The 20,289-nt window shown below is 49.3% G+C and overlaps 1 protein-coding gene across 1 annotated transcript; it reads right to left on the bottom strand.

Annotated features, from left to right (window-relative positions):
- Positions 1-916: 916 nt before the first annotated feature.
- Positions 917-15,053, bottom strand: Dhcr7 (7-dehydrocholesterol reductase). The gene is made up of 9 exons (XM_010635696.1): positions 14,972-15,053; positions 11,689-11,806; positions 9,312-9,415; positions 8,267-8,489; positions 7,170-7,260; positions 6,195-6,408; positions 5,548-5,752; positions 3,872-4,003; positions 917-2,285 (listed from the first exon to the last, which is right to left on the bottom strand). Exons 3-9 carry the CDS (start codon positions 9,407-9,409, stop codon positions 1,821-1,823), a joined length of 1,428 nt encoding a protein of 475 aa, XP_010633998.1. The 5' UTR covers positions 9,410-9,415; positions 11,689-11,806; positions 14,972-15,053; the 3' UTR covers positions 917-1,820.
- Between the last annotated feature and the right edge of the window lie 5,236 nt (positions 15,054-20,289).

Here is a 20,289-nt window from a genome sequence, read left to right as displayed (position 1 = left end):
GGGAGGAGAGGGCGAAGGGAGGACAGGGGTATGGGGAAAAGATGAGAACCGAGACCCGTCATGTAAAGGTAGAAGATCCCAATGATGAATGTAACTGTACTGTATACCTAAAAGGTACCAATAAATTCAATGGAAAACAACAACAAAAAAAACACCTTGGCGAATTGACAGAGGCACAACCAAAAAGTAAAGCCAGGACTCCACCATCAAGTGAGTCTGGGAAGTCCTCCTCACAGTAAGGTTAAGGAGGTGATAACACAGCCTTTTATTTTTCAAAAAAGGAAGCTGAGGCACAAGAGGGTAGGTAAACTGCTCAGGGCTACACAGCCTTTAAACAACAATGCTAAAGTCCAAAGGTTGGCAGTAGAGCCCAGCCTCCTTCAAAGGACTTTGCTCAGTATCTGAAGGAAAAGGAGGCACAAGCAACATGTACCCAACAGATTCCTGGGACAGCCCCAAACCCTGCACATATTCTCAGAAGGGCTCAACCGCAGCCTGGGTGGGGCCCACAGCTCTCTTAAGGAGGGAGGCAGCTGGCTGTGCTCAACCTGTTCTGACTACAGAGCAGCCCTGTGCCCTGCCTCCCTCCATGGGGCCTGGGCAGGTGCTTGCAGCTTGCTTTACTCTGGTTTTTCCAGGAGTAAGACAAGCCCAAGCCAAGCTCTGTCTCTCTGGCTTCTCCATTCACTCACTGGGGGCAGAGCCCCAAGAGGGGGTTTCTCCCTTTGATGGATGTCACAGACCCTGTGCCCCCAGCCCAGGAATAGTGTAGCGCACACACACACACACACACACACACACACACACGCTCATGCATGCATACACATGTGGGTGTTTCACCTGAATTCCCAGCAAGTACCTGGGTCCCCTTCTGCATCCCATAGCACACCCAAGGATTTGGCCAGGCCATCCAGGACACAGAAACCACACTGTCATTTATTTGAACAGAGAACATTCAATAAAAGAATTATCAACTGTGTGAATTTTTTCAGAGTATCCTGAGGTTGAGGGCACTGACCCTGGTAAGAAACACATGAAAGTGGATCCCCTGCCCAAGGGTGGGTCTCTTTTACAGGTCTGGCCAGGACCCCTGGATGGTGACATCCTCTGGGCCATTTGTGCTAGAATCTGCACCTTGTACAGGGTAAGCTCTGACGCCTTCTGGAGGGCACATGGCTGAGGCACTGGGCAGTGCCCACAGGGAGCTGGGCCCTGCCCTCAGATGCCCCCGCCACAGCTCTGGCAGTCAGCTTGCAGTGGGAGCAAGAAGGAAACAATCAGCAGCCCCTTCCTCCAGCAAGTGTCCCTCGGCACCTTTGCTAAGTCGCTGTGTGCTCCTCAAAGGAGCACCGTGCCAAGATCCCAGCCAACTTGCTCACCTCGCAGATCCCACTTCTACTTTTGTTTAGAGAGAATAAGTACAGTCCTAACCACAGGGGGGCTGAAGGTAGCCTGGTGAGCACCAGATGCTCTTCTGTCTGGGCAGTGCGGCACCCCAGACTTCTGATACAAAGAAACTGTCACAAAAGGGCCACTCCAAGTGACCAGGTCACGTTCCTGTCCTTGGGACACGAGTAGAGAAAACCAGTCCTTCCTGCTGGTGGAAAGGCAGATAGTGTAAAGTCAGGATTCCCCTGAGGGCAGGGAAGAGTAAAGAGCATTAATATCAATTGGATACCTGACAAGTGCCAGGCTCTTTCTTTTTTATAGATGAGGAAACCAAGGCTCTGGGGGGCACAGCTGGGATGCCACCACCCATTGACCAGCTCCATGTGCTTTTTCACAGCCCGCCAACCCTGGGGGTGCTAAACAACAGTCCCTTAGAAGATGCCGGGCAGCAGTCGGTAGGGCACAGTAGCAGTGTAGCGTGCCCAGTCCCAGCCATACTTGCTGGCACAGCGGTGTTCATCACGGAGGCAGCGATGGGTCAGCAAGATGGTCATGTAGATGATGTAGAAGTAGGGCAGGAGGTGGCCCCCGCCACAGGCCAGGCAGTAGGCCAGGCTGCCCATCAGGTCACCGGTGTAGTTGAGGTGGCGAGCCAGACCCCAGAAGCCCGACACCAGCAACTTACTGTGGTGCTTCTGGCCGTCAGCTGATGTGTACATGCACTCGATGGCCTTGGGTTTCCGGCCCCAGATGAGGCAGCGCCCATCTGTTCTGCGGAACAGGTCCTTCTGATGGTTGGCCATGCGGAAGATGTAGTAGCCCAGGAGGCCGAGCACCAGGACACCCACGGCGTGGGGGGTGGAGAGCTGCACTGGGTGGTACACCAGGTACAGGCCCTGGGAGGTGAGAAGGACATGGTGAAGACTGGCTGCAGCAGTAGGAGCAGAGTAGGAGCGGCTCGGAGTCCAGGGTGTGTCCTGGCTCGGTCTCCTCCTCTGTAAATGAAAGCACCTACTCCGAGGGCTGCTGTGGGCCTCGAATGTACAAACATGCAAATGTGCCTATGTATCCACCTGCCGCCTGCCCTCTCCTGTGAGGACACACACACTATATATGTGTGTACATATAGATATAAGGTAGCATGGTATTTGCATAGAACCTACACACACACTCATGTATTCTTTAAACCACTTCTAAATGACTTACCATACCCAATACGACGTAAAGCCTACGCAAATGGTTGTTACGCTATGTTGTTCAGGGAAAATGACAAGAAAAAAGTCTGTACATGTTTAGTATAGACGCAAGTTTTTAAAATATATATATATATATTTACAATCCATGGTAGGTATGGAGCCTGTGGATACAGATGCCAGCTGTGCACCAGGCTGAAGCAAGGCCCGGGCTGCGGTAAGAGTATGTAAGTAAGATCTCTTGACACAGGTTCACAGGCCCAGAAACAGAGCCCACAGATCCAGAACACTACCAAGGCTGTAGCCAGCCAGGTGGAGAAAAACAAGTCAGGCTGGGCAGCTCAGAGTCATGAGGGTCTACAGTTATGGTGGGCATGAGGCTGCACGTGGACCCTGTACCCCCTCACACAAGTGGCTAAGCCCCTCAGCCCTATCTTCACCGTCCTCGAGAGTGCCCATAACCCTCCTCTGCCGGCTCACACCCTGAGCAGCTGAAGGGCTCCCACACTGGTTTTCTTCCTTCCTGCAGAACCTATCAGGCAGCTCCCAAATCTGCAGGTATGCTCTCATGTGAGTGGCAAGGATTTGGTGGCCAGGCCTTTCAAGGCCGCCTCTGGCTCAGGAAGCCCCCAGGCAGCCCTGCATGGTGCTAGCAGGTCCCAGGGACAAGAATGAAGAGCCCAGATGAGTGACCACTGTGGCCACCCCATAGTTCTGTCCGGCCTTGACTTTGCAGAGATCATCACGGATGCTCTCTTGGCTACTTTCCCTGGCTGATCAGCCCACCTGGGAGCCTCTGACACCTCAAGCGGACTACAGACTGACAATGGCTGGACTTATGATGGAGTGAAAGCCACCCACAGCCATTCGGAAAGCTGTTTACTCTCAGTGCAGGGCCCAGCACATTACATGAGGCTGGCAACATTCAGAACGGGCTTTGCAATAGATGACTCTGACCAGCTGGGAGCTAAGCTGCGGTTAAGGTGGACAAGGTCAAGCTATCTCTGCTAAGTTTTTGCCTTCTGATATTTTCAACATATGAAGGATGTCTGGGACATAAGCCCCTCGTAAATTGAGGAGCATCTGTGGTACGTAGAGCCTTCCCTTCTTCCTAAAAACAGGGGTCATCTTTTATGACCCCCAAGGACAAAGGTTTCTGCAAGGAACAAAGCTCAGCGTGAGGTACAGTGCCTGCTCGAGGACAATCAGGGGGCAGGGCAAGGACTAGAGGCTGCAGGCCCAGGTACCACAACCCAAAGGGACTTGCCTGCTGCCCTGGCCCACCTCACCTGCAGTGTGTACAGGTATGGCAACCACACACAGTCGCCCCAGCCCAGGTACCAGCCGAAATGGTCGTGGCAGATGTCAATGGTCTTCAGGTACCAGGTTTCATTCCAGAAAAAGTCCAGCACATAGATGGCCTGCAAGAAAGGAGCCACCGTTACCTCAGAGCTGTTCCTGCACTGTCTGCCATGCCTGGGATGCGAGCCTGCATCCATCTGAGGACAAGGAGGGCCTCACCCAGTCAGAGGGGCTCCTAGCAAGTCTCTGGGAGCCAAAGCCCAGCTCTGTGGAGCTCAGTACAGGAGAACTTGGGAAGTGGCCAAGGGTGTAGCTCCAGGTGCCACAGTCCATACAGTACAGAAACCCACTGGCTGAGTGATCTGAAGTTTGCGCCGCCAACTGCCCCTTAGCACCATGACACACATTACATGGCTGCATGACCAGGTGGCTGCTGTGCCTTCCCAGGGCCAGGAGACCGATATCCACTCACACAGGTAGTCAAAGGCGAAAGTGAGTCCCTTTCATCACTCCTCACCCCTCAGAGTGGGGCCATGTGGGGAAGACACTGCAGAGGCCATAAACTGTGACTGGCCGGGACCACAAGTGACCTTCCAGAGAAGCTAGAGCCATGCAGGTGTCCCCTGGGCTAAAAGAGTAAGATCTTACGTGTTGTACTTCTTTTCAGAGGGAGTAGCACCCTAGCACAGGACCTGGGACGGGTCCACAATGTGCACACACTGGCTCTGCTGTTCAGGCCTCAGGTGTGCCGGGCACTTAGCCCAGAAGAGCTGATCCCAAGACTCCTGTAGGAGGCCAATGCCCCTGCCCTGGTCCTTCCTTCTCCCTGGGACAGAAGGAGCCACAGAGGAGGAAGACTACAGAAGACCACATGGTGGCTGATCCAGAAGAGAAGGCCCTCTTCATCATCCACTGGATCACGAGCACAGCAAAGCCCAGCCCTGGGTGTCCCACCTGGCCTACAACCTCAGGTCCTGGAGTAGCACCTGCCACACGCCACCCACATATCTGGTTCTGGAAGGTGTAGATTCACCCCCACTCAGACCTACCCCTATACTCCACTCCCACCCTAGCACCCAGGTCACCCTACCCAGGCCATGCCCTCAGTCTCCTGACTGGCCTCCCACCAGCTGTGCCCACTCAGCAGCCAGGGACCTTTCTGGACATCCCTGGCCCATGCCATTATGTCCTGCCTGGGATACCCTCCCAGGGTCTCACTGCTTTTGACAAAAAGATGAGACTTCCACAAGGTCCCAGATGGCCAAGCCCTGAGCTCCCAAGCTCTCTGCTCAGGAGACAGGCCCATCCTCAGTTTGCTAGACTTGCTGTCTCTCCCAGTACAGGGGCTCTGCACAGCCACTCTTCCTATCTGGAGCACCTCTCCTACTTCCTCTCCTTACCTGGGAACTCCTGTGCCCAGATCCCACTTGAGTATCATCCCCAAAGAAGACCTCCCGAGACCCGGCGGGGCTGTGCCGTATTGCCTGTCCCTTCCTGCTGGGTATACAATGACAGATTCTTCCACCACAGGCACATTGTGAGGCCCAGGAAGAGGCAGACTCTGAACAGTGGGGTATCAGAGAATGGGGAATTTGCTGGCTTTTGGGTTTTCCTACTGGTCAGGCATCAGAACCACCCCACTCTGGCTACAAATGGATTTTACCTGCAGGACGTTGACCAGGACCATGGAATTGGTCACATGGCCATACAGCTCCTGCTGCTTTGCTGCAAAGGACAGGTTGATGAGGGTCCATGCCACGATCCCAGGGCGTCCATTGAAGAACAGCTTGAAGTCAAACCACTTCCCGATTCGAGGGTTAAACTCAATCCCCATCATGTAGTTATAAAAGAAGTTGCCTGTGAATTTGCTGGGGGGGTTACACAAGTACACTTGGTGAGGAATTCCTGCCCCGGGCACCCCAGGCCCCACAGAATGGGACTCAATACAGTGTCCTCTGATTTCCTCACTGACTGTACTGGGTGCTTTGTGGCGCCATGGATGTCAACAGCTATTATAAGCTGTACTCATCAGCGATTTATAACATTTGCACAATTATCAAACTTGTCTTTCTGGCTTCTCTACTCCCGTGATATGTAGAGACAGGTAATGACTTGGCCAGCTTCAGCTACATTCTTCCCAAGGCAGGAGAAACCACCAGACATTTAGGAAGGGCATTTGCCAGATTCAGGCAAGTTCCATCCACCTCCTCATTCAAGGGCTTCCCACCCTCCCATCCCAGGGCATCAGACACAGGTCAGGGCAAAAGAATTCACTTTCCTCTGGGTTTGACCAGTTACTAAAGGTCATACCAGTCTTTGGCATTGGTGGGGAAAAGGTAGCCCTTGACCATCGCGAATGTGGACACAGCATAGCCAAGGATGTTGGCACACCACAGCAGCGGGATCCAGTTGTCAAAGATGATAGTCGGTGAGAACCAGAACAGGAAGTGGGAGTTAGCAAACCAGAGCAGATGTGTGATGAGCCAGGCTTGCAGGCCATTGACCTCGTACTTGTTGACAATCCCTGAAGAGGGAAGGTTTAAAAATCAAAGCACTTTCCTGACCTGGGACAGGTCATTTGGCCTGGCTGTAGGTGCCTAGCCCAGGCCCTGCTGCTTCTGTGAGCCTGTCCTGCATCTGGGCACCACCCTGGAAACTGGCCTGCCTGTCAGCCCTCCCAGGCTCTCAGGCCAGTGGCAGCCCCATGGAGGGTGGAGGGGCTGACTTCTCCTGCCTAGCTCTGCACACCTCTGGTTCTCACTGTCCCCAACCAGCAATGCCCGAGCAACAGGTCTGCAGCTTGTTAGTGACATTGGGCTGAGTGTCAGAAGCAGAGTGGGGCCTCCCTAAGGGGACCCAGGTTCCCCTTGTGATTGTTCTTTGTGGACAGAGTTGGAGGTATGATTCCCGCCTGACCCCCATGTGCGCACAAAGCCAAGCTCCTCACAGGTTCTCAATGATGAAGAAGGGATGGGGATGGGTGGGGTGGGGTTAGGGGGCTGCTGTGGGGAGGAAGCTTGGGGTCACGCAGTTCCCTCCAGACATGAGGAAGTAGTTTCCAGCCTGGGACAGCCTAGCTGTGTTCCTCACCTCGAGACCTGGTGCTATGAAAGATTTCCAAACTACACTGATTTTATCTTGTTGGCAGTCTATGGAATGAATACATGTGGTATATTGAGCTCAGAACCCAGACTTGAAGGTCCAGGGCAGCAATGACAAGATGCCTACCAGCCCACCAGCCTGAGAGTGAGGCCCAGGGCAGGGACAGACGGGCTCTTGCGTTACCTGCAGGAGTCACCGCCCCCTCCTGGACTCCTCCCACGTAGTAGGGCAGGAATCTGTGGCAGAAGTCAGGAAGTAACATGTACAGAAGCACCTGAAACACAGGGTTTTAGAAACTTTTCAGTTTCTAGAACTATATTATTAAAAATGATAAAAAAATAAAAATATAAAAGGGGAACCCCGTGCCCAGTGGTAGCTGCCTCCATTCTTCCTTCCCCTGAGATACTGACAACCACTGATCTTCCTGTCTCTATGGAGTTGCCTCTTCTGGATAATTCACATAAATGCAATTACATAAGATAGATCTTCTGTGACCGGCTTCTCTAGCTCAGCACAGCCCGTTCACAGCTCATCCACATTGCTGCGTGTGTCAGAACCTTGTGCCTTTTCACAGCCTAATAATACTCATGGAGAGACAGAACACCCAGTGTTTAACCAGTCTGGTTAACCAGTCTGCTGCTGGACAACTGGGTTCTTCTCACACTAGCATCTGGGAATGGGGCTGCCCCTATGAGTTCTTACCCAAAGCACCAGGAGACCTCAAGGGAAGGAGCTGAAGCCCAAGAGGTTGGCCCTAGGGGGAAACAGTGGACCCTAGTACAAGCCTTCCTTGAACCCGGAGGCCTGATGCCGGGTTCAGACACAGAGCAACTCTGCTGTGCATAGCCTGGTCCACTGGGAAAGCTGTCCCTTCCTGGTGACCTCTAGGCCTGGACTGCACAGTAGCATGCTGGGAAACAGTGGTCTTGGCTTTGATGAACAGTACCTCTGTGAGGGCTGGGACACAGGCTAGTGTGTAGGATCCGGTCTCAGCAGTGTATGGGCTTTCCCTGGGCCACCTGTGACCTCCACAGTCTTGTTCCTGGTCCTCAGCCTATCTCAGCAGGGGTGGGAGCACTCCCAAACCCAGTGAGGCACCTCGACACTGAGGTGCTGACAAGTGCTTCCTGCCCTCTTGCTGTTGATGGCACTAAATGGGTCTGATCCCAGGTAACACCCTGCTGGGTCCCATCCATCCAAGTCAGGACAAAGGCAAGACAATGTTATAGGCGGGCACGCTCCCCACCACTGTGTTCTAACCACAAGGGGAAGGGACTGACCTGGAAGGTGACCCACAAGGTGTAGATCTTGGCAGCTTTCATTGTCACGGGTGAGGTCTTGGTCCAGATGTCCGCAAGACTGGAATGACCAGTGATTATGTCCAGCACGGGGGCGGCCAGAGAGCAGCTGTACTGGTCACACGCCATGATGAAGTAGTACACGATGAGAGGTGCAAAGAGCAGCAGGAAGATGACGCTGGCCAGGGAGAACCAGTCCACTTCCCTGCAAGAAGGATGGGTGGGTCACAGTAGGGCCCTCCTGTCCTCTGAGTTCACAGGGGACTCGGAGGTGCCCTCACGTTTGGGACTGGTGTTTACATCATCCAGCACCTTAAAACACTGGGTTGCTGGCTGTTTGTATAAAGCTTCCCACTGCAGGAGGGGACACTAACCTGCTGCTCTGCTGCCTGCCAGGAGACCAATCTGTGGGCAACTGTGCAAAGGCCAGGACACAAATACAGGGACTTTCACAACCACTAAGGCCAGTGGCTTCCTCAGTCCAGCCCCCAGCTGCATGTTAATGTAGCTCAAAGTAAACCAAGGACGGTGACAGCAATGAGGACACCTTCAGGTCCATACCCTCTCTCCACTGTTAGTGACACAAGTGATGCATCCTTAATCCCAAACTACTCCAAAATCGCAAACTGTTTTAGCACCAACTTGAAGCTACAAGTGGATATTTCCATATCTGACCTCAAGTGACAAGTCACATTCAGAACAGAGGAGCACTAAGAGTACGGTATCACGTCATCTTCAGGCTCTGTGTATTAGGTGTTTGTAAAATATCAATTAATTTTGCATTTACATTTAGATTCTTCTCCAAGATAACTCATTTGCATACACAAAATTTCCAACATCTGAAAAAATCAGAAATCTGAACCACTTCTGGTCAAGCATTTTCTTGCTTTAAATTCCTTTTTAAATTTTTTACTTTATAAAGTAGACAACTGTGTATCTTTCATAACTGACAATAAAAAAGAATTTTTGAAAAAACAGGTCCATAACAACCCCAGGGCTGAAAACCTCTAAGACCCCACAACCTTACCAGGCACGGCCCCATCGTCCTTGAGACACGGCCTTGCCGTTGGTGATGCTCCCCTGGTTCCCAACTTTGGGAGCGCTGGGTTGGGATTTTGAAGCCATTGGGCCCTGAGGAAAAGAGAAACTTTGCTCAGATCTTTCCAGAGAAATGACTCCACCTTCCCGCTGCATCCTGCAGGGCTTGGGCCTTGTGGTGCTGGTCTCCCCCACACACCTTCTCAGCACCTTGCCCCAACCATAGATTCCATGTGGGGAAGAGATCCACCTGCCCTAGGCTCTCTCCTGAGCCTGTGATCTGGTCCTACCTGGTCTTCCCATGTCTGCTGGGTTCCCTCTGTCCCAAGTACACAAGGTCTTTACTCATCCTTTAGTACCGATCACCTCGTCCTGGGACCGGCTATTTCCTCAGCTTAGGACAACTTTACAGGTGTCTTTGTTTAGGACTCATGCAAGGGGTTCCCTTCTGCCAGCCAATCGAAGGTGGTTCCTCTCCGGGTTCCCAGTCAAGGCACATGACCTGTTTAATTTCTGAGCAACTATTCTTACTATGTGGAATTGTTTTATTTGTGTTTTTTATGGACTGTCTCCCTCCACTAAAAGGCAAGCTTCCTAGGGGCAGGCATCATATGTCCTACTAACTGCTTCACCCCCAGGACCTAGAAGAGTGCCTCTAAGGGTGCTCAATAATCACTTTACCAAAGGAAGGGGAAAAGAGAAGGGGTAAGGAAACAGAACTTCTCTAGGTACCACAGCTGCTCTAAATGGTTATAATGGGGAGGATGCAGTGACAACCCCACTTCCAAAACAAACTCAGTTTGTAAAGATCTAAAATACAAGGGATTTTAAAAGATTATCTTAAACCAGGAACAGAGGTAGACAGCTATAATCCCAGCAATCCATGAGGCTGAAGCAGGAGGACTGCAAATTCAAGCCCAGCCCAGACAATTTAGTGACTTAGAACTTGTCTCAAAAAAAAAAAAGGATTAGGATGGCCCTGGGTTCAATCTCTAGTACCAACACCACCACCAAAAAAAGATAATCTTGAAAGCTTTCAGAGAAAGTCAGGATTAAGCAACATGGTAGCCTTGAACTTCTCAAAAGCAAACTAGATCCCAGATGACAACAGAACACTTTAAAACTCTAAGGGAAACTTTCTCAACCTAGGATCCTATTCCCAGGTTAACTATTTTGTTTTCAGTTTCTATTTTTTTACTAGTACATATTTATCATGGGGAGCTGGTATAGGTATATAACACATCTTGATGGGCAGGGGACCACACCTGTCTGTATGGCCCCCACACACAGAACACAGAGCTTGACATGGACAAAAGAAAAAGGCTACTGAGTATTCATTCTCCAGCAACTCTGGTTGGGCCAGATGGCTTTTTTTCTTTGGCAGTACTGGAGACTGAACTCAGGGCCTCCACACTGAACTATATCCTCCAGATCTTTTTTATTTTGAGACAAGTTCTTACTAAGTTACTAAATTGCCCACACTGGGTCCTGCCTCAGCTTCCCAGGGTGCTCAGATTACAGACATGTACCACTGTGCCTGGATCCAGTTTGCTTTTGACAGTCTGTCTCCCTGGTGACTTTCACAGTGCTTTTTACTTAGCAGAAAGAACTACTCCTTCCCTTGAGGTACAGCCTTACTCATCGCCCCCAACCAAACACATATCAATTCAGTAAACTTTGCTCTCCAGTTTCTGCATTAACTGTGTGAAACCCGAATGACAAGTTCATACAAGCATTACAGAAATCAGAGGACTGGCATTCTTCATACCCCAAGGCATAGGATGTCCCTAGGAGACAAAGTCTTTTGATTATCTAACCTGCTATAAAATTGCAAAAGGGTTATGAAAGGTATACTAAGCATGGTAAAGCCACAGGAGAAATATAGCCAAGTGAAATTAAAGGGATTAAAACAAAACCAAAGTCAGACATGGTGATAAACAGCTATAATTGCAGTCTGGAGGCTGAGGCAGAAGGATTACAAATTTAAACTCTCAAAGAAAATTTAAAAAAATAAACAGCTAGAGATGTAGCTCAGTGCAAAGGCCCTGGGTTCAACTCCCAGTACTATTTAAAAAAAAAAAAAAAAAAAAAGCTAATGTTTTAAAGTTATTCAGAGTTCATGCCCTCAAGTTCGCTTTCCCGTCACATGCACTGAATTCGGTAATTAACATATTAGGACCAGCCTTGCGATAGGTAGCTGAGGACAGAGGAGGGCAAAGGACTCTGCGGGACATTTTATTTTATTCCTAAGGATCCCAAAGAACAGGTACAGCTGACAGCCAGTACACCAGATTATCCTTACTTTCCAAAGCTGCAAAGTCACTGCCTGTGCTCATGCTCAACAGCACTTTGGGGGAGACACTCACCTGTAACCTCTGGCCTAGTGGCTTCACAGCAGAATGAAGTTCCTTTCTTGAACTGGTTGTCGACAATTTCTAAGTTAGAAAAGGCTGCTGGGTCTTTCTCCACAGCCTCTGCAGAGCCCTGCACGGGAAATAAAGATGCTGAAGACCTCAGGGATCTGACGCATTAGGGTAGAAGGCACATCAGGACTCAGCCGGCCTCTGCGAAGACCCACTGCTGGACTCAAATGAGCGTTCAGACTAGGGGGGGCCCCTTTGGCAGTGGGGAATGTCAGGCAATCTCTCCACAGAGCCCTTGCACACAGAAGGGTGACAGGCAAATCCCGACGACTACACTGAGGAAGGGGGTGCATGGGGACCCTGTGGCATCTGTCCTGCCCTTGCAGAGTGCAATGTGGACTTGACGGGCGGTCTTCAGCACGTGGGAAAGGTGGAATGGTGTTTTCTCTTTCTTTCTCCACTTAGCCTGATGCTGTGAGTTAAAATGAAGTTCTCTTACCTCTTTCTTCCCTCCATTCTCTGGCCTGTGACTTAATTGAGGACATCACAGAATTCTGTTACAGCCTACTTGGGGAAAGCACGTGAAAGGAAGCTGGGAAAGTGGATGGGGTTCTCTGGCAGCTCTCAGGCCCCAGACTGTTTTCTGAATCTTATAGACACAAACTAAAGGGACTGTGTTCCTGAAGCCAGGGGATGACTCAGATCACATCAGCTTTTTGGCATCATGAGAGTTTAGTGATTTGGAGATAGAGAAGAGGCTGTGAATTCCCAGTGCAATCAGTTTCTGTTTCCAAGGTGTCACGACTTGGACAATCCAAGATATGAGAACTTGAGCTGTTTCTGATGCTGGCTAAGCCTCAGCTCTCTCACCTGCAAAGTAACCATGTCACCCACTTTGTCGAGCGAAGAGTAAATAAGACCCTGAGCCAAAGTGCTTGGGATCACACGTGACCTGCCCTCCAAGTCTGAGTCAGTTCTCACCTGTACAAGCATCAGCACCAGCAAGGGCCCAGAGGGCTCATCCCCCATGAGAATGGCAGAGGCGACTATAAAATCAACAGGCCAGGAAGGCCTACAATGGCGGGGGCCACAGGACATTCTGGTTGGCAATCACAGAGCAAATCACCAGAGCTCAGTGGCTTTAAACAAGCTTTTCCATCATCTCTCATGTTTCAGTGGGGTCAGAAATTATGTGGGGGCGCCTCACCCAGTACAGTCAGCTGTGTGCTAGGGCCCCTCTCCTTGTGTCTCCTAGGTGTCTGGCTTGGGCTTCTCGAAGCACGGTGGCCTCAAGGGAATGAGATCATTACAAGAAGGTCCAGGGAGGGTTCCTCACACAATGCAGAAGTGTCTTTTCTGACGTGACCTCTAAGAGCATGATGTTACTTCCACCAGGTCCCATCGGCCACAGCTCACCATCATTCAAGAGCAGGGGAATCAGATGGGAGTGGAATACAAGCTTTCACTGGGGGCATCCATGGATGATACCGCCTGTCACAGACAGCTATTTATTTAACATCTCCCAAGTGCCAAGCACCCATTGTCTCACTGAAGCCTCACATCCACCTGGAGAATTAGCATTGTTACGACCATTTTATAGATGAGGAAGTTGAAGATGAGAAAGGTGGAGTGACTTGTTCACTGCTAACAGGCCTCCAGGGACAGAAATGGGGCTGAGGAACTCCATCTTCCATGACACATTTGAGAGGCTATAGAGTAAAATCTGGAGTAATAAGGACACTGAGAGCTAATAAGAGCACATTTACTTAGTTGGAACATTATAGGAATAGCAGAAAGTCCAATTCCTGAGGAATGGAAGGGGTATGAAAGACACAGACACACCCCCAATTGGATTTCAAGATAACAATGATACAACTAGAAATGGGCAAAAGGGTGGGAAGCCCCTCTTATGTGAGGATAATTTTAGAGGCCAGCACATGCCAGAGGGAATTTACCCTGGGAAATACATTCAGAGGGTTGCATAAACAAGCAGATGCAAGAACTTCCATCAGTCTGTGTGTACATGTGCAAAATAATGAAAACAACTAAATGACGATCAACAGAAAAATCACACCAGCAAGGACACCCAGAATAGTCAGCTGTGGACAAGAACAAGGTCACTCAACAAGTATCAACAAGACCCAGCCACTGCCATGTCACAACAAAAGGGCAAGTTGCAAAACTTCTCATTTAAAAGACTATTTAAAAAGCTACACACCAAAACCTTAAGCACTTTTGGAAACAGAGGTGTTTATTTTTTCTCTATTTTTCCTTCTTTTTCTATTTTTTAGACATATTTTTACATGATAAAAATAAGAACACAATGCAAACATTTTCTGGGCACATCTGTGGCTCTTATATGGGTCACTAAGGTCATCTGGCCCCACTACCACACCCATAGTATGGTCAGGCCTGGCTTTTGGGGTAACCCTTGAGTTCACCTACAGCTTTTCTCCCCATCCCCCACCACACACCCCAAAGCCTGGTGACAGCAAAGCCACTTTTGCTAAATGCTCACTCTGATTTCCACACGTGGCCCCACAAAGCTCTTGGCCCAAGAGAGCTCTAGCCTGACTCTGGGGGCCTCATTTACCTAGAGGGTTGGTGTCCCTGCAGGAAGTGGAGATTTTAGAGACATTCGGAAACAAGCATGAACCCTACATGGGAAGAAATGGCCAAAGACCCTGGTTCCAATTTTTTCAAGGTTGAACTTCAGTTAACTGAAACTACAGAACTTCTGCTTTTCAGAAGTCACAAAATATACATTCACCATAACAGGAATTTCTGTCATTTATGGGGCGGAAATCTTTCCTCCAATCCATCCCAGCTATCATTAAACCATTCTGACTTTTAGGGGAAAGATGTCCTGAAAGTGGAATGACTTACTCTCCTCCTCACTCCTGTCCCTGCCACCAGCCTGGCAGCCTCCCAGAACCCTGGAGCTATCCAAGCCACCACCCGACCTCTCGGTTCCCCCAGATGACCCAGTCCCGTCACTCCAGCTATCCAATCCGTGTATTTTTTTTGGAGGAATGAGACTATTCAAAATTTCAATGAGAAAGGATCCACTAAATTTGGCTCAGAAGGAAACTGGGTAGGAGCAGATCCTCTGTGAGCTGGACCCTCGTCCCACTGCGCGATCCTCCCTCACCGGCCCATGGGCTCCAGCTAACCTGAGCGCACGTCCACCTCTTACCTGCTTGTGCGCACCCCCTGCCCCCCACCCGCGAGCAGTCATCCTGGTCCTACACTGCGCACACGACCCCCAACCTGCGCGCCGACTTACGTTCCACTGTGTGCCTACTCCCCTCCTTTGGACCACAGCGCGCCGCAGGTCAGAAACCAATCTCTCCACTTTGTGGGAGTCCGAGGACCCGGCCCCTAGATGACGTATTGGTATAGACGACCAATCGGAGGCGGGTCCTGTGTGATAGGCGGCCCTACATCCGGCGATTGGACTAGGCGTCTGAGCTGACCACGGGCCCACCGCGCGAGCCATTCGGCGGCTGTGGATACGAGATTGACAGCTCGAGCCCGCCCCCAGCCCCGCCCCAGAAGGATGCGAGGTGGTAACCTGTAGCGCCCTGGAAAGTGCGCTGAGCGGGAACGGGCTGGGGAATCTCTACAGGGCTGAAGACTTGTGGGCTGCGCTGAGAGTGCGCCAAGCTAGTATATTTACCGGCTAGGTGGATGTGAGACTCCTGGTGCCTCAGTTTCTGCCTCTCCAAGGGCTCTTACATTTATGGAGGATCTGGTGTGTCTAGCAAAGAGCAAAACAGACGAAATCCCTGCTCCTGGGGCTCACGTTCTGGGGAAAGCGGTGCACTATAAACACATAATCGAGTAAATATCGAAATGGGGGCGGTGAGAAATGATACCGGGAAAGACAAAGCAGGGTAAGGAGACTGGAGTGTGGCAGGGCAGCAGTTTTATGCAGGGCTGTCCAGGAAGGCTCGCTGCTAGGATACCTTCCCTGGCCGGAGGTGGAGCTTGGGATAGGGCGTTATGAGGGATCACTTTTTGGGGACGCGGGGAGGGCGAAGCAGGATTGAGCAAAGGGGTAAGTTGGCCCAGAATGCAAGCCAGAACGCTTGGGCTGTAGAGAGAAGATGCCCTGAGCCCTAGCCACAGTAACGCCATTTTGTAGGTTGCCGTTTAGCTGTCCTGCGGGTTCTGACAGGTGCTGAGGCTGCGTGCCAGACTGCAGCAACAAGTTCATTCATCACCACCTTCACAGTATTCGCTGAGACCAGTAGAATTCCTGAGAAGGACGGAAACAGAATACACATAGACACATAATTCTTCCCATGGATTCTGGTCTGCTGGTGTTTTTTTTTTGTTTCTTTGTTTGTTTGTTTGTTTGCTGTGTGACAGACAGCCATGTGTAAACAGAAGCTTGATAAAGAGGGAAAGACTTTAGTAGTGTCACTGATGATAATAAGCCGTCCACCACGCTGTAAGTAACTCCTAGTAAATGCATGCACTTGCCCAGCTACGCTTGTCTGGATTATTCTTTGGTCTGTCCCCACTGTCTCAATTCGGAGGCAGGTGTTTCTTTTACATCTCCTGGCAAATCGCAGAGCACTTCTTAAGGAAATGACAATGGTAAGAGGCTCTTGGCATCCTTTTGGTCTGGAATGGTCATATCTTACGCCCCTGCCTCTATCAGACGTGGGCCAGCCTTGCAAAGACTGGGTCAGGGGCAGGTGTCTGCTGACCCCACACCTGACAGCTACACAATGGCTGTACTGGTAGAGGAATCTGGTGCATGCATCCTTCACAGATTTTTTTTCTGCAGCTTTTTATTTTGAATGCACAAGTATTCAAACACATTGAAAAAAGATGGGGATGTAACTCTGTGGTAGAGCACTTGCTTATTATAGACAAAGTCCTGGGTTGAATCCAGCACCATAAAAGATACAAACGAAAGCAGTTGAACATATGGCGAACATCCTTATACCTAGAGATAGCATCTAGGTGAAAGATACAGCTCCCTACAAAATAGTACTACTGTTATCCTTTGTAATATGGTGTGTTTCAAGTTTGTTACATTGCACTTGTCTTTTTATTTCTGTGTCAGTTTTTCTTTTTTCCATTCCTTCTCAACCATCAGTTAGCTGGATAACCCTAATAGCTCCTCCTAATATTTCAGTATCCATCTCCCAGAGCAAGAACATTTTCCTCTGCTACCAAAATGAAATGACCACACTCTGGAAATGGAACATAATTTCAATACTATTATGTATTTATTGCCCACCTGCACTTTCCCCCCAATGTCCCAGTAATGTCCTTTTAATACTTCTTTTTTAAACATGAGGATCCAATGAGGGAGACACACCACCTGTTCAAATAGGTAATTCCTTGGCAGGATACTATGCTAGGTAGATTATGTCTTCATTGTATCCCATGAGGAGTCACATGATGATATTTTGTCCCTTTGTTGAAAATAGGTTTGATTGAGGGTTTCAGGTAGTTTCTGTCAGAAGTCTCTATTTTTTCCTTTCACGATTAATCAGTAAACCAGTGGAATGACACTTTGAAAATGTAAAAATGCTGCTCCCAAGCTATTATAGGCAGGTGGGGCCTCAAGGAAATCAGCACAAAAAAACAAAGACCTTAAAGCTGTCGCGTGTTGTGGCAGGTGCAGGATGAACATGCAACAGCCAGGCCTGCATGCCCACCTGAGGGATAAACAGTAACTTGAGATTCTACTGTAATTAACTCCATCTGGTCCAAATAGACATCAGAGGCCCAAGCGGGTGACCAGTGCATCTGGACTCACTCCCTCTCAAAAATGCCTCTGTTCTTTCCATGTGCTCTTGCTACACAGCTCATTTTCCCATTGGATCAATGTTAGCTAAGCAGCTATACTTTACCTGTGGTCCTATAGGTTGATTGTAGTTTGACCCATGTTGTACCCACTTTGTGACTTTGCTGTATAAATTACCCTTGACAAAGGACCCGGGTGGCCACCCATTCAGAACCCCTGAGGGAAATGCAGGAGCCATTCTTCTTCCTCTTGTTTCCCTTATTTCCAAAAACACTTTTAACTTCCTCCTTTGGTTCATGACATCATTCCTTGATGCGAGACCAACTCAGCATATCTGGCAAGGTGGGGAACTATACTTCTCCAGTATGAAAACAACCTTTTACCCAGTCACATACCATTTAATGAGGACTGCTGCCTGCATCATTTATTTCTTGGTGCAAATGACACAGCTCAGTACCACCATGATGAGACAGTGGTTGGACACAAGGCTGGGATGACAAAATGAATCCCTGAATGCAGTAAATTATTTTCCTTTGTAGTATGGCATATTTCAACAGACTTGTCATGAGACCCTGATAAAATTTCAAAACCAGAATGTTTGCATGAAATAAGAAGATGCTACAGAAGAAAAACCTAAATAACCCCTCTAACCTAACTTGTTCTCAGTCAATGTAAAAAATAACCAGCTTTGGAGGTCACACAGCTGGGCAATACAGTGTTAGCACCCTACCAGCTCTGCTCTTGATGATAGCTCTGATCTGTGGGTAAAAGTCACCTAGGTTACTTCTGGGGACCTGAAGGCCACTTTTGCTGGGAGCACTGACTCTGCACTTGAGCCTACACATGTCCTTTGGCCCTATTACAAGGCCAGGGTGTTTATGCAAAATAATGGTACAGCTGTAAGAGCAACATAGCAGGTCCTGAGTGAACTTGGCCACCTATTAAGCCACCTAATGCAAGGCCTGGATACTTTCCATAGGATGATGGTGCCAGATACACAAAAATTCAACAACCTTTAGGACAAGTTGATTGTAACTACTTGGTGGTCCAAGTCTATCACAAAAAGAAATGTTTTTTCAAACCATGCCCTTGACTAATGGGAATTATTGGGTTTTAGTCCACCCCAGCAAATCAACAAAAAAACTTGCTCCTGTCTTTGCCTTGAAAGCAGTATCTTGGGCACTCTCATCAATCACTGGCTCCTTTCAGCCAAAACCCCAATCTGGCTGATGGCCTTTCCTCGACTCCCAGTAAACTTCTGCCTGTGCTGGAGTGTGGGTTCTTGTTCCTACCATCTCTGGATCAAATGATCCCATCTTCCTGTATCACGCAGATATTCTAATTTCAGGATTCCTTCAATTACTGAATTTTTAATTCACTGAGGTATGATCCCGTGCTCTATTGTCCCATATTTGGCCCCTTGATATTTACAATTCTGAGCTCCTCTTATAGCAAATGCCCTGCAGATGCTCATGGCTCATGGAGCAAAGCCTTGGTGTTAAAAACGTCCTTATTTTCTGAAACAACCAGAGAGATCTTCTCTTCTCCAGACCTGAATTAACTATTGTTGGCTGGAAATCTCTGAGCAGAAACCTGAAGGAGTGGAGAGAGCAGACCCTTTGCATTTGGGGGATGAAGACTTACCCCAAGGGAGCATGTTGGGACTGATGGATGAGTGAGTATAATGTTCTTGTGCTTTTCTAGTTTCCAAATTGTCAAGAACAAGAATCAATGGAAATGGAAAAGCAGTGGTCAAAGAAGTGAAAATGAGTTAAAAGTAGAAGTAGCACTGCAAATCAGAAGGAAAGACAGACTTCTAGCAATAAAGGTAAGGCAATGAATTATTCATATAGGCAAAAAACATTCTCGCCCTTGGTGAACTGACTGTGCGATATGGAAAGAAACAGTGATAAGGGCAGCTGGAGAATCAGGACAAGCGGCTTGGAGAAGTGATATGGCAGTATTTATAAAGTTGAATGTCTGCGTACCCTACTGCTCATCAAAACTGCTGAGGAAACTGGCAACGCGGCTACAGGAGACCCTTGGAGTTAAAAAAACAAAAATAAAAACAGCAGTGTCAGCGTGCATGTTGGCAAAACGCTGCAAATTTATATGCCCATCCGTTATTGGATGGATTAACTGTGCTATATTCCTATGATGGAGTAGCAAACTGCAGAAAAGTAATCAAAAGGAAGTAGCTAGCATTATTACAGGAGAAAAAACAATTTGCAGAAACACGTGGAAGTATAATTGACATAGTTTTTTGTTTTTTAAAGCAAAGCGTCTCTTTTCCTTAGGGTTACCAAACACGAGGCTCCCGAGAGATACACATGGAATTCAGAGCGCTGTGGGCGAAGGGACTGGAGGACGCTCACAAAGCGCAATGCATGGTGCATTGATAAGTAATGATAATGTATTCCTTTCTTCAGCTGTCTGGCAGGTGCGCGGAGGATGTGCTATCATACAGTATACCTAGAATCCTTCTATTAAAGGAAAAGGAGCTGAGCTCTCCTAGGCAAACAATCAACCCCGGTTGCCTTGCATGGGACTTCCGGCAAGACGGCTTACTAGGTTGGTAAACCGATTGTGGGAAGGGGTGAATAATAAAACAGGAGTGGAGCAGCCCGGCGACCACCCGCTTTTGCTGCGCGCTGGAATTCCAAACCAGCGGTTCCGAGGCTTGCTCGCTGCGCAGGCGCGTCTTGGAGTTCTGGGAACCCAGAAGGACGCAACGTGTGCAGAGGCTCTGCCTTTCCCGGCGGATGGGTAGGCGGGGTTATCGGGGGAAAGGGCGGGGCCTGAGGATGCGGCCCCGCCGTTCTCTGGCCCGAGAC

This window comes from Fukomys damarensis, unplaced genomic scaffold (genome assembly GCF_012274545.1).
Source record: "Fukomys damarensis isolate Sample0158 unplaced genomic scaffold, DMR_v1.0_HiC HiC_scaffold_27, whole genome shotgun sequence".
Classification (NCBI taxonomy): Eukaryota; Metazoa; Chordata; class Mammalia; order Rodentia; family Bathyergidae; genus Fukomys; species Fukomys damarensis.
Note: the sequence above shows the minus strand (reverse complement) of the source record. Positions and strands in the feature narration are given on the sequence as shown.

Excerpts from the sequence above, each read along its gene's own strand:
- Dhcr7 (XM_010635696.1), bottom strand. The coding sequence starts at position 9,409 with ATGGCTTCAAAATCCCAACCCAGCGCTCCCAAAGTTGGGAACCAGGGG. Across the intron at positions 6,409-7,169 it reads GGGGGCGGTGACTCCTGCAG|GGATTGTCAACAAGTACGAG; the intron begins GTAACGCAAGAG and ends TTCCCTCTTCAG. Across the intron at positions 2,286-3,871 it reads CATACCTGTACACACTGCAG|GGCCTGTACCTGGTGTACCA; the intron begins GTGAGGTGGGCC and ends CTCACCTCCCAG.